Source organism: Scedosporium apiospermum (assembly GCF_000732125.1).
Source record: "Scedosporium apiospermum strain IHEM 14462 chromosome Unknown SEQ_SAPIO_0099, whole genome shotgun sequence".
Lineage (NCBI taxonomy): Eukaryota > Fungi > Ascomycota > Sordariomycetes > Microascales > Microascaceae > Scedosporium > Scedosporium apiospermum.
In genome coordinates, this window is record NW_015971800.1 from 1384879 (window position 1) to 1398921 (window position 14043).

Genomic DNA, 14043 nt, shown 5'->3' on the forward strand with positions numbered 1-14043 from the left:
TCCCAATATCTCGTCTTACCCCCTGAAAATAAGAGTGGCTCCAAACTTCACCGCGGCCAGCATGTGCACTACCTTATTTTTTGAGACTTGAATTCCGTCCCGGCCCCAGCCCGGTTCGCGTCATTTCACGGAGCCAAATCAATGATCCTAACCCCAAATGAGGAGCTGGTCTCCCCCTGTAAATAGCGGCGGCGCCCTTGTCACTGCTTCTAGTCCTCGTTCACTTTCATTCCCCCAGGATTCCAGCTCGATATCATAAAACGGTTATGGGAACTCGACGGCCCTCCAACAGGATTCTTCCTCTCAACAACAGCAAAGACTTCAACTTTCTTCGACTATCCACCTCTCACCCTAAGGAACAATACACCTCGGCTATGCTCCCTTGCGGGACCTAACGGCAGGAATTGTACGAATTGATCGTATAGCCAGTCAATAAAGCCAGCCTTGCATGCTTGTGCTGCGCGAGCACTCTTGGCGGCTTTGGTATCGGGCCAGGCTCCGACCCTACCTGCGGCCCACCGAGGGCCGGCCTCTTTAAATGGTCCAAAGTCTTGTGGGAACGCATACCAATCCGTCTGAAGGCTTCAGCTGAGACTTTCATCGCTACCACGATTGGCTGGCAAGGATGTGCCATGCGGGCCAGAAATTCCCCTTGCAGACACTCACTTAAGCAGTGAGTTGCGGCTGCAGTGAGAACCTAATCATCACTAGATAAAGCCTTCTGCAGCTAGAATTTCGTCCTCCACGTCAAGTCGGCGGCTAGAACTCACAATGGCTATGACACGCAAAAGGCAGTACTTAAAGGGCTTCCGTTCCCGAGTAGATAGGTAGAGAGGAGCAACCTACTAAACATCGCCACTTGTGGTCATTGTGATATCGGAGCTCTTAGGCTGGCCCGGCCTGGCTTATCAGTCTTCACTTCTGCTCTTATTTCATTCTTCGCTATCTATTGGATTCTGCAACCATGCTAATCCCATGGAAGATCGTGTCCTTGATTCTATCGGTAATAGTCTCTCTGGCTTCGATAATCGCCACGATATGCCTGTCTAATCGGACTTTCATCGATGACGGCTTGGTGCGATGGGTTGAGGATAACCGGGTATACATCCAGATCGGAGTTCAAATCACCGCAACTACGGCCGCCATCAGCCAGACTCATATCGCCAAGAGCCTCGTCCGGTTCATTACCCTCGATCAGCTCCTGCCTCCCTCGAAGCCAATAACACTCGACAACCTGAGGGTTCGAAGGGCGATAGTTGAGGGAATCCCCGTCTTCGAATGGCGAAATTGGTTCACCCTCATCTGGCTCTTGTTGCTCCAGATTCCGGCGGCACTCTGGGCTGGTTCTCTCACACCGAAGATCACAACCTCGGATTACTCAACGCAAGTCCAAATTCCTAGCTTCGGCCCATCAAGCTCGGAGTTATGGGGTAGCCTATGTGCCCCTGCGGTTCCCTGTGATCAGCTCCTGGGGGAAACCGTAGATTTAGGAACTTTTAGCTACCTTGCGTGGAAGAGTAAGTGCGATGCATTCCGAAATGGATAGTCCACAAGCTGATGTTATCTGGCTCCCGCCATCTTGTGCAGCCAGGACCGGTTTGCTACTAAACGCCGCGGGCCAGGCATCCTCCCGAAACGAGTCCATTCCTCGCTACCCGAAGCTAGATAACACGGGTTTTGCCTACCAAGGACGATTGTACGGTGTCGGCTCGTCTGTCGGCCTTGTCGGACTAGATGGCCCGGAGGACATCGCCGAAGCTCGTATCCTACATTATACATTTCTCGAAGATGGGTATCGCTCTAAAGTGTCATGCCAATACAACGCGTCAAGCAGACTTAACTTCAAGAAGCTCGACGTACTTCCCACACCGGGCGGAATCTACGCCCCGACGGGGTTCTGGGCAAGCGGGTCTCTTCCAAACGGCAAATGGGCCGGGTTCCCTACCTGGGGCGTCCTGGTAAGCGACTTCGTCACCGCTTTGGCTGCCGTGAACGGCCAGTCCCGGTACATGTATGGCTTCGTCGCCGGGGAGAGCTACGACAGGTTAAATCAGGTGCAATGCGAGGCCACTTTCACGCCAACTAGGTTCAAGGTAACGGTCGACGTAGCGAAGAAGACTATTACGGTCTCACACACTGAAGAAGTCCCACATGACATCGACCCCACGGGATCGCTGATAAACATTGCGTTCCTCAGTGTTAGCTACTTGTCACAGACCCTCACAACACTGTATACGTCGATTCTGGGTGACTCATTCCTCCGCAACATCGACAACGTCAGCGCCCGAAACGGCCGCCTAGGCAGCAATCCCGTCGACGCGCTTCGCGGGGTCGAGGAGGGGCTGGAGTTGCTGCTAGACCACTTCTTGGAGAGTCATGGAGCAGCGCAGGTAATGCTACAGAATGAGACAACGCGGGCCGACGGAACCGTGACCGTTGTCGCGGTCAAGGTGGGGAACTTAGTCGTAGTCTCCGTGCTCGCGGGAGTGACTGGCTTGGTTGTGCTTGCGGCCTTCGAGGAGTGTGTTCGATTAAAGTTGTGGAAGCAGATCGTCCGGCCGCCACCGGTAGACTTGGACTTCTTGGAGTATAAGTCGGCGATTGTAGGTGCTGCAAAGGGTAGTGGTTCCGGATTCCGGGAGGTGCAGGACTGGGACGGCAAGTCGGACGACCAAGTAGTCGGAGGACTTTATGTGAGAGGAGAAAATTGTGCACTGGTGTTGAAACAAAAAGAAAGATGGGCTGTCGGGGGAGGGGAGAGTCAAAGTGATTTCTTGCTTGCGAACTAAACATTCCTCCATAGAACTCGCGGTTCGGCCAACAGGTTGGTTCGCATGGTGTCGCGGCTCCCTCTCAGAATAGATCGTCTCTTTCTCCACCCAACTCCCTTACAAGACCGGTGAAGGACATGTCTGCGGGGGATGAAACCGTGAAGCAAGGCCTACAACACCATATTCCGGGGCCTGCGAGGAAGACCCCTGCAGTCGAACCCAACCTTCTGCCCCAATCGAACGGGAACTAAAAGAAATCCTCGATTAGGGAATGTCGAGCCGCTCGGATTGGGCAACCTTCGAATGCTGCTGGTCGGCTCCCTTTGCGTCCCGTCCGGAGATAATGTGGTCGACAAAAGGACGGACCACGATAACAGCTATTAACCTGCGCTTAAACCTCTCCTTTTGAGGTGCTATCCTAGTTGGAAGCTGTCACTTTCTCACCTTCAGCAATCCAATCGGAATCTAGCCGGCCATCCTCGTGGTTGCATGCGAGAAAAAAGTGGGCAGACCGAAGCGAAGCACATCTCCGCTCGGGGACTCTGTCAGACATCCCGCACTCTTTCGTTGGCTACTCGGGGAAACGGCCGGGACTCGTCATGGGTACTGCCGGTCGGCAAATCCCACGTGGGGAATGTGGAGGAAACTGGCGTGATCGACGTTGTAACCTGGGGGAGATGTTGGCCCCCAACTTCTTCCTAACTCGGGTCAAAGTGCGGCCGAGCAAGAATCCTCCTCCCATGGACTGGTCAAGACGAGATGTTGATATCAGTGAAGGAGGCCGTTGGGTTCCATTAACTGACATTCATCTATCATTAGATTGGTGGTCTTCTACCGGGGTGTCCCCTACATGGTATCATCCCGATGCCGCGGCGTCCAGGGGGCCGTTGGATGATACCTTGCTGCTACGACCGCAAGGACGCTTCCTTAGCTCCTGTCACCGATGGAGTTGCAGAGCCTGACATCCTTTGGCTTCCCCTCGAGATATAAAAATAGAATTAACCGAGAAATCCCAATGCACGCTCGTCAAAGAGTTGCCTGACGTTGCGAAAGAAACATACGAAAAAGTCCCATCCTGGCTGTCTCCTATCTGACCGGCAGATCGTAGGCACATGAGAGATGGAACCATTCTCCCGGCGCAGGCCGGGGTTTGGCAAGGCACAGCTGTGTGCTTGGGCGGAAGGGGAGGCGATAGGAATAGGAGCATGAGCAGGATCAATCCTGCCTGCTGCTATCGGAGAGTCTCGCATTACCAGCATCTTCCCTGTCACAAAACCTTCGTCATTTCTGAGAACTCCATCATAGACACTCCTTGCGGTTTTGGGGCAGAAGGAGGGGGATCTCGTTGCGACACAAGAATAGGATCCTGCTGCCCTGCGCCCGCCGTAGCCTCTGAATAGGGTCGAGGGTGGGATCCAGAAGTGCCTCTATATATTTCTCATTGTGGCGCAAGCGAATGCACATGTCGCGAACTCCCCCGATATCGTCTCCCGCAGAGCCATGGCGTGATGGACGGAGCTACCAACCAAGACAGCCCTTCTAGGTCGCGAGGGTTACAAATCCTAGGATCATCGTTGCACCGCATACAATTGCCTTGATTCTGACGGGAGGCTAGACCCCCCCCCCTCCCCTTGACTTCAGTATAAGTGTTAGACAGGAGCAAGCAACCAGTCTGTCTCAAACTGCCGCCTTCCTCTGGTATGACAGCTCTGATATTTCAAGAAACCCTTCGTCACGATCCTCTTTCAGATCGTTGACTTGAACTTCAAGCATCCCCCAGAGATATACACCATCCACCACTCCCAAGCAACCACAATGAGTATCTCTGCCACCACCGCGAAGGCCTCTAGCCATGGCTACGACCCGACTTTTACGGGCCAGGTCATTGCCGCCACAGGACCCAATGCACACAAGAGACTCGCCCAAATCATGCCGAGCCTTCTTCGTCATCTCCACGATTTCGCTCGAGAAGTAGACCTCACAGTCGCCGAGTGGATGTCTGCGGTCGAATTTGTATGGAAAACCCCTTCCCCTTGTGTAAAGCACCATTCCGTTCCTCAGACCCGCCGTCAATACCTGGAGACCCCCTGCTAAACGCCGACCATACAACCTATAGATCAACGAAGCCGGCCAAATGTCCAACGACAGACGCAACGAAACCCAACTCGTCTGCGACATCCTAGGTCTAGAATCCCTCGTCGACGAAATCTCCTCCAAGCTTCTCCGGAAATCATCCCCAGACTCCATAGGCACCACTTCCTCCGCCATCCTTGGCCCGTTCTACAGGAAAGACGCCCCCATCCTCCCCAACGGCGCCAGCATCGTCGCCCCCGAAACCCGCGACGCCTTCGCCAAGGACCTCGCCCACTTCTCCGGTCGCGTCGTCGACGACAAAGGGAACCCCATCCCAAATGCCATCGTTGACGTCTGGCATACGGCCCCGAACGGCATGTATGAGCAGCAGGATCCAGATCAGCCCGATTTCAACCTGAGGGGTCGGTTCCGGACGGACGAAGCTGGAAAGTACTCTCTCTACTGCCTACGTCCAGCTCCTTATCCCATCCCCGACGACGGCCCGAGCGGATTGCTTCTGAAACTCCTGGATCGCCATCCTTGGAGGCCTGCCCACATTCATGTCATCGTGACTGCCGATGGGTATAGGCCCCTGACGACGCAGATATTCGACAAGGGCGACAAGTACTTGACGAATGACACCGTTTTTGCAGTGAAGGAGGATCTCATTGTGGAATTTGTTACCCGAAAAGACGATCAGGATGCAAAGTGGACACTGGTCTACGATTTTGCCTTGTCTCGGGTGTAAAAGTGGGAGGAGGAATGCCCGTTTAGTCGCCGAAGTTTCTGACATCTGTGCCTATTGATTCTTGGACGCACTCTGGGTTGGATACACTCCTGGCGGAAGAGGTCGGATCCGAGATAATATGGCCAGTGTTCTTTATGTCAAGCGAGATGAGAATACGCAGTACCCTTAGTATAAGAACCCCAAGGAATGCCATTGCTAGGCTGCCTATTCAATTAACAAAAATATGGTATCGAACATCATGAATCTACCTGCCTCATCCGATTCTAACCCCAAACCATCAGTCACCCCTTTTTTTTAAGGATATTTTCCCCCGTCAGTCCCTCTCTTCCTGGTTCTAGCAGATGTTATGTACGAAGTAGCTTGGGGGATAATACAAAGAGAGATGCCCCATAGCTATGGAGAAGACAAAAGAAACTGGTAGGTTGGAAACTGGCCAAAGCGCACGAGGGCAACGGGGTGCAACGCCCCAATTACCCTGTGTCCACGGTTAGAGTATCGTCCGGCAACACCCCTCCGCGAGATCTATACGCTTTGAATTAGGGCAACCCCAACAAGGTTGCGCTGGCCGACGCCCAGTTCGCTATTTATGAAGGTCGACCCTGTGAATGTAGGAAAGCGTCATACATTCCAAACGAGCCCGATTCGGATTGCATCGGTTTGGATGGCCCTGTTGGAAATGTCGGATATAGCGGAACGCCACTAAGATGAGGCTCTCCGTGAGCCGATTGCCAGAGAGCGTCGAGGTTAACTTCGTCCTCGCCCGCGGGAGTGTTCACGTCACTTGCCCGCCGCCCTGGCATGGCATCGCCACCTCTCAACGAGTAGCTAGCTGAACTTGCTGGCGAGGCTCCGTTGGTTGGGCCTTGAAAGGGCGCCTCTTGGAGCGAGGGTATTATAGGTGCGTAGCGCATCGGAGATCCAACAGGCACTCGGGTTCTAGTAGAGAGTCCGTCTGAAACCGATGGTCCTTTGTAACGGTCTGTATCAATCTTTGGAATACGGCTAGGTCCAGGCGCAATATTGTCCCTAGGAGATACAGCGTAAGGCACCGCACGGGAGGGGTCTCTTTCGGTATCTGCTGACTGGGAGCGGTGTCGCCGTGCTACTACGTCTCGGAAAGTCTCGAGTATATAGGTGAGGCGGCGGGCCTGTGGATCGGTCTGGGCGCAATACGCCACTATGGACAGGACGTTGGATAACTGCCTGGAGTATCCCGGATTCGGATGGAGTCGAGCGAATTCGTTTCCGAGGATCACGAGGGCTGCCGCAAAGAGGAAGTGTCTGCAGATGGTTAGTCAGGGTCTCAGTGGGACGTTGCTTAAGCCTGCGCTTCGCGATTCCGAATGACGCTGCAGCCAACTACTTACGTGACGAATGGGTTTCTCTGTGGCAGATATCGTGCGTTATGGGCGGCTTGCACAATCTCAATAGTGTGCTCGGATATTTTCACACATGTCCTTGAGAATCTTTGCATCCGCTGGCTGAACTTTGTCGGGGGAACCTTGTCAACCTGGTCGTTTTTGAGAAGATAGAGGAAAAAAGGTCGTGTGTAGAGAAGAACGGCATGAGAGTGGAACAAATTTAGGTGGAGGATAGCAACAGCTTCTATCGTTGGTGTAGAGGGGTCCATGGCTCGATCCCAGTGGAATTCTTTTTGGAGCTGCTTCTCCAGTTTTTGACTATGAGCTGTGAACTCTTGGGCTAACTTCGTCGTCACCCTTCTGCTAGCGTATACCGTTTTCAATATACGGCCGATGAGCCGTGCAATATCGACGGCAAGGTTCATGCAGCGGTCGTCTTCGGGCATCTCTCCAAGTTCTTCCTGAAGAGCTTCGAGGGAATCGGTTGAACAGTCTTCCTCCGCTATAAGCGTTGGACGCCCAAGAGCAGCTGCCAGGAACCGGTCTAGGACGAACAAACTCCTCCAAACCTTCCGGCGGACAACTTGCTCCTGTTTCGAAAAGATCAGCTGCATCTGCATCCCTCTATGAAGGCCGAGGGTGAATGCCGATTGGACAGCCATTGCTTCAAGTTTTCGTCAGCGAAAGTGCTGAGCCAACACGTATAGGTATAGAAAATGGTTGGGGGGATCCGCCTCCCTCACCCACTGAGTACTACTCAGAAGGTGGTCAAGGTCAGGTCGCCAAGGCTGTCTTACCCAAATAAGTTATGGCAGCGTTCCGTCTCGAGACTGATAAGGAATATACGGCCATCAAGCACAACACTTGAACCGACGAAAAATCTCCCTTTTCGTGGAGAGTCAGGGGGTCCATGTGTCTTTGCGTACTCCGGAAATAATTCTCTGCTACATCAATCTGAGATTGCCGCAGACGACCGATGATAGCGTCTTCGTCATTCCCCGGCTTTGGTGTTGCAAGGACAAGACCAGTTGCAAAGTTGAGGTACATGAGGTTTAGCATTCCCGGTTTTGCTATGAATGGATTATGGAGACATGCAATTGCGGCACGCTCAAAGTCGGTACGGTTGAAGAGATCTAGTAGACCATGGGTCTGACGGGGAGGAAGTATACGTTAGTGGCGGCGGTGCGTAGGGAAGATTTTTAAACGAAAGGGGGTGTTCCTACATTGGCGAAAAAAGAGTTGAGAAGCACCTGAGCGGTTTGTGGAGGAGGAATTATACCCGGGAGCTCCTGGTTTGAGTCGAAATCAATCACATTCTCCATGATCTTATGACGACTTGGGTCATTGGTAAAGTCGCAAGGCTCAAATTCTCCAACGATGAACCTAAGTATTTGGAGGCAGGATAGAGTTGCAGAATCACCGAGGTAGACTTGAACGAGGTCGGTTAGTACCCAACGATAAGTAAATGCAGCCACAGAATAGGCACATACTGAGACGGCCATTGGGGGCTTGAAGTAGTCTTGTTTCTGTAAAGACCTCCGCCTCGTCATCTGCCCCTGACACGGTGCTTTGACGAGAGCTAGATTCGTGAAGAGCAGTGTTTTGGGTATCACCAGGTACTGCTGGGGGTTTTGATAATGGAATCGCATCGGTCTCGCTCGGTCGTTGGCTAGTCGGCTTAGTGGGAAGAGTATTCTGGCGGATAGCCGGTTTCTTCACCGCTTGGTTATCTTTCGGAGTTGGCTTTCCAGCGGGGGTACCTGAGATCTCGGTAAGTCTTCGTTTCGTAGGCGATGAAGCTTTCTGCTGGGGGGCGGGGTCGACTGCGGTTTCAGACTTGTAGGTGCACGGTGAGGACCTTTTGATGCAGGCCGAACATGGTTGTAAGCCGTTGCACTGTTATAATCAAAGGTTAGCATCTAGTCTCCAGAAGCTGGCGCAAATAACGAGATCAAAAAGCCAAGGACCTGTTCTGTGCCACCTTTCGCCTTCGTAAACGGGGAGAAGGGAGAAACCAAAGGTAGAAGCCAATCCGAAAGGTTTGGCGAGAAGCGGGAGCGCGGACCCGGTGACAAGGTCAGTTTGCAATGCCCACACAATGCCACTCGACAAGCTCGCATCGTACCGTGGTGGCAGAATAAGAGCTCGGATGACTAGGATTCCCCCGCGTATTGTACCTCCCAAGAAAGATACTCCGTACCGAAAATGTCATTTGAGCTCCGGTTTCGATGTCGCAGCATGGTCGTAGCAGGGCTCTCCACATGCAACGTGTCTCGAAGCATTTGAAGCAGGGTAGTGGTTATCTTGTCAAGGCGCCACTGTTCCGCTCGTTATATGACAGATATGCGACAACTGATCAACGGCGTTCGAGGCAAGAGAGAGAGAGGCGGGGAAGCAGCGTGAGGAGTGATGTACGGGCGGGTGAGGGTGAAATACAAGTCTGGCAAAAGAAGCAAGTGGCATACATGGCACTGAATCAAAAGTGGCAGTACGAAGAAAAAGGAATATAAGATACGAAAAGTGCAACAGCATCTTCAAACTCAAGGGAGACGTAGCCATCCACTGATGACAGTCAACAACAGGCTTGGCAGAAACTCGTGCTACTTCTGCTTGAACTCTCACCTTTTGCTTGCGTCGCTTGCAGGTTTCACAAGCCTGAGCTGTTCTTTGTCGTTTGTCATCGGGTACTTTGGGACGAGTCATGGCGGCGACGGTGCACCGGTCCGGGGGAAATGCGCCGGCATCCGATAATATCAGTATAATCGGGTGTGGGACGTGAACGTCAGATTGGCTGCAACGATGCAAAGAGAGGTGAGAAGCGAACAGCCAGGCACCCCGGGGTGATGTACTGGGTGGTATTAAGCAGGGCGACACCGCCCGAGCAAGAGAAGGATGGGAGAGAACTAGGTTCGAGTCAAGCTCCTCACTGCCGTAACGCCAAGTCCCTGCTTGGTAGTTGTTTTTCTCGAGCAGGCGGTCTATTACATTATCCGTGGACAGGGAATGATGCTCCACGATAGGTTGGCAGCCGGTTAGGTGGAGCTTGTTGTCGATACAGTGGTGCTCAGATTTCGGTCGGTCTCGGACACGGAGGAAATCGGCGATGTTCCCAACTCCACTATCCAAAGAATAAAAACATGCGACGAGCTGAGGATAGTGAAGACCGCATCCACAACTCCTGGCACCCGTGAACGGCGGGGATTCAAAAATGGTCCGGCCAGAAGGGTAGTCGAACGAGCGTTATTATAGTACAAGGAAGGAGAGCAGTAAAGAATTGCAAACGGGTTGCCCCCAATACTAGTCTCATGCAGCCGGCCGCTGCCGACTTGAGCGATTTGAGTTTCCTCCCAGGACCCGCGAATGCTGAAGCAACAAAGTTACCGACGCGACGGGATCCTCTAAAGTCACCAAGGCCAAATTCTGGATTGAAAGAGACTCGGTAACATTTGGTGAAGATACGCAATGGTACTGGGAAAGGGGAAGCCCGTCCTATGGCGTAGTCGTGCCAGATCGAGGCAGCGTTTGGGGAAAAGTTGACGCTGTCAACAGCAGAATCTGGCACGCAGCACAAAGCGATGTTTCCAATACCACTTTGGACAACCTTGGCGCGAAGAGAAGGATAAGATGGGATGTACAGGGTATGTGAGTACCGATTACGATCCACAACCCGACGTCGGTGAGGTGAAGTTTTTTTCTGGTTGAAGCGGGGTTAGGCTCTCTAGGATACGGCGGGTTTGCCCGGAGGCGGGAGGCGGGATATTAGAGCTGAGGTGGGCGGAAGGAGAGCCGGAGATAGGACCAGACGCGGCAGGCAAAATCGGGATGACCGTAGCGGGAAGGACAAAAGGCACAAGGGTGAAGGGTCGTGTCGCAGAAAGCGCGACTCGGCTAAACTAGGTCGAAGTGAGCTTGTGTAGTGGAGTGCTGTTTCCCAGGCTAGTCTCGGTGGGCAACACTGCAGGTGGTTCTGAGATGGGAGAAGGAGCAGCCTCGTTCAAAGCGGCTTCCTGCGTCGGTAATACTAATAGGCGACAATGAAGGGCAGCGGCAAGTGAGATTGTACTGGGATGGTACTTTCCCTTGTACTGTCTGGAGAGGAAGTATTGAGGGGGTACGTGAGTACTTCCTACTTGGAGAGAGCGAAGATTTCCCAGGAAAAGCTTTTCCACAAGCTGGCCGCAGTCAGTCTCAATAGAGCCGACACTTGGACTCACTTGTACTGGGAGGAGGCGAGGTGAGACGGGATGTGAAAGTCTCCGATCTGTACCATTGACAGTCTGCAGGATGGCGAATGGCCAGCCTTTAAATGATATTGATGTGATTGAGGGCGCCAACAGCCCGCACAGATACCCTGGCGCTTGGAGCACGAAGTATGCTGAAATGATGTGTCGATAGTGTGCGTTTGCTGAGAACTCGAGCAAATCCTCTCGCTGGCGGTCGTGCGCGTTTCCTTTCCGCTGTTGAGCTTTCGGAATTAAGAGCCGGGCCGAAAAGGAATCTCGAGGCGTTGAGGCAAGATGGCAATCCGAAGCTCTCGTCGAAGGCTTCTCGAGTGGAAAGATTGGCGATTCGAAGAAAGGACTGGACTACGTGATGCAGAGGACAGAGATGTATGCACGCTTGGGTACGTACTTTGCGCCTCTTTTGGGGACCAAAAAGGAAGAAGGAATCAGTAGCCAACTGGAGAGAGAGCTTGGCGAAGGCTTGGAGTCTGAACCTTGAGGACCCTGTCTGGTTCGCTAGATTTCTCTCGTGCAGTCGGGGCATACCCCCAGCCCCATACGCTGCACATATGCATGCATAAATATCTTCTAAGCACTTACATCCAGTTCATATGTATGAAGCTGCCGAGTGTTCCTGCCTCGTAGGTACCATGATATTTTCTTATCGAAGGACGTACCGTGGGATGTTGGGACGGAGAAGCTTATGTGACTCGTTGATCGAGGATCGGTAAAAACATTGCGTCGTGAAGTGTTGATCTTCCCACAGCTGCTCAAGTACTTCGCATGCACGAAGTACGCACGCGAAAAGTTCTGTTGATGTTGTCAAATTTAGATCTCGGTAGCATTGATACTGTGTTCTCATGCTTCTATCAACTCACCGTTCTCTCTGCAGACGCCACTACCAGGATGGGGTACACAATGACTTGAAGCACCTGACCAATATACTTTAGTACTTATCGTTTAGTTTCTTAGTTTCCCCAGCCTTGTCCATGGGCATAATAACGATGAGGCCTTCTCAGACGCATTTTATGATGGGGGAGGAGATCATAGTAGTGTACTTTTTCCACCCTCATGATGTGTTGCACCCCAGTCATCTTAAAGAGACGCCAACGTCGTAGTCGCAGTTTAGTGGCACGGCTCCACTCCCTCAGCCCTCCCCGCCACAGGGGTCCAGAGCGTAGATTATTACGAAGTCCGAAGTAATTATTACAGCACCAACTCACACTAAGGAAATCTGGTAATCCCACTTTGGTCGTTGCAACTTCAGCTGTAACCTCTCCTGCACGAGTTCGTTCTGCCCCGCTCTTGCGCAGATCAATCTCGATAACTTCTCCATGTCCGCACGTACCTGGATGTAAACTACTGCGCAGGAAACGAAGTAGTTACGAAGTCTGAAGCTGTGCCATCGAGAGTTCTACTTCATAGTTTCGTAGGCTGTTGATAAGTTCGTACTTTGTACTCGATGATTGATGTTCTGCATTGGTTGGTTTATGTCAGCTGGCTAAGCGCCATCAAAGTCTAATTTACCACGCAACGGGGATATGAGAGACAGGCATGAAGTACCCAGTCCGAGCATAAGAAAGTGGGAGGATGTGAGGGGCGCCCGTTGAGGAAAGGGAAAAGAAGAAGAAAGAAGAGGAGGACGGGGAGCAGTTAGAATAAGAACAAATATGACAAAGAAATCCAGAATCAAGAGTTGGAGAATGGAATGGATTGATCCGGAATCCCAATGTGTTGATGTGGCACAAGAGCTCAACACTACGACGCTGCTCCTTCATGATGCCCAACATCACCAATCCAATCAACAGAATTTCTAGGCAAAATAAGCCTGACAGTTGGAGCTGTCAGCAAGTTTCTCAGCGGTGGGCGGAAACGAAGGAAAAGACAGAGAAGGAAAAGAAGGAAGGATTTTAGCGTCAACGTTGGTACCTTCACAAGGGGGGGGGGGGGCCGCCTCGACAGCCCCAAGTAGCAATGATTAGCATCACGAAGAACATTGGATGTAGGGATCAATGTATTCTTGGATCATCAACTCACCCGAAAGTACGAAGTAATACAAAGGAGATAGATCAACTATGAGTCCTAGCACATCTGTCATGCATGCCACAACGCCCTTGGTTCTTGTGAGTTGGGACATTAAGGTGGAGCGGCCTTTTTCAGAAGCCTGTCGAAGGGTCTCGAGTCCTGTGTCCTTGAATTAGAGTTATTGATATGTACGAAGTACCAAGTATTGGCGGTTGTCAAGTCAGCCCCAGCACATTTTGTGGAAAAGATTCAACGCAACAACGAAGTACTTCGTACCTTAGTACGAAATAACAAGTATTGATCACAATACCAGTCCAATGCACTGAACTCGGCGCTTTTTCAAACCTGCAGACCACGCGCCCGCCTCTTTGAGGCTTCGATTCTTAGATCGGGGGCTATCCTGGAAGTACTTCGTAATCTTCGGCTGAGCGGGAAGGTCAAAAAACCACTCTGGGACTTGGGAAAAACTGCAGTGAATGTTCTCGCATCCAAGCCTATTAGTAAAGGCCGGATTTTTACTTTGTATTATTGCCGGTTTGCACACCAATAAAATATTGGAGCAATGATAACTGCACGCACTGCACGGTCACATGCCTTACCAATATCGAAATATGAGTGACCATTGAAAATCGGTGATCCCTATTCCAATTGCTGCAATGTGTAGACTCTACTGAGGTACCTGTGTACAAGTACTAGCTAGGATCGAGAGAGTCTGAATGACCTCATCGTATCTGGATGAGCAATGCCTTGGTCGTCCACTTTAGATATCCTTTATCCCTGAGCATCCCGTGCCGGGACCCTTTTTTTTATCGTCACAATCTGAACGCGGGAAAAAAGCACGA

General features: G+C 51.9%; 3 protein-coding genes across 3 annotated transcripts; 2 read left to right on the plus strand and 1 right to left on the minus strand.

The window, feature by feature from the left end:
- Positions 1-964: 964 nt before the first annotated feature.
- On the plus strand, positions 965-3022 carry SAPIO_CDS5830 (uncharacterized protein; the record flags this gene model as incomplete). The annotated part of the gene is made up of 3 exons (XM_016788077.1): positions 965-1517; positions 1588-2693; positions 2804-3022. The coding sequence occupies 3 exons, from the start codon at positions 965-967 to the stop codon at positions 3020-3022; spliced, it is 1878 nt and encodes a 625-aa protein (XP_016642393.1).
- A 1564-nt stretch (positions 3023-4586) lies between these two features.
- SAPIO_CDS5831 (Catechol 1,2-dioxygenase) lies at positions 4587-5592 on the plus strand (the record flags this gene model as incomplete). The annotated part of the gene is made up of 2 exons (XM_016788078.1): positions 4587-4784; positions 4888-5592. The coding sequence occupies 2 exons, from the start codon at positions 4587-4589 to the stop codon at positions 5590-5592; spliced, it is 903 nt and encodes a 300-aa protein (XP_016642394.1).
- A 584-nt stretch (positions 5593-6176) lies between these two features.
- On the minus strand, positions 6177-9656 carry SAPIO_CDS5832 (uncharacterized protein; the record flags this gene model as incomplete). Its single annotated transcript, XM_016788079.1, has 6 exons — positions 6177-6873; positions 6960-7617; positions 7880-8102; positions 8177-8382; positions 8444-8849; positions 9576-9656. The coding sequence occupies 6 exons, from the start codon at positions 9654-9656 to the stop codon at positions 6177-6179; spliced, it is 2271 nt and encodes a 756-aa protein (XP_016642395.1).
- Between the last annotated feature and the right edge of the window lie 4387 nt (positions 9657-14043).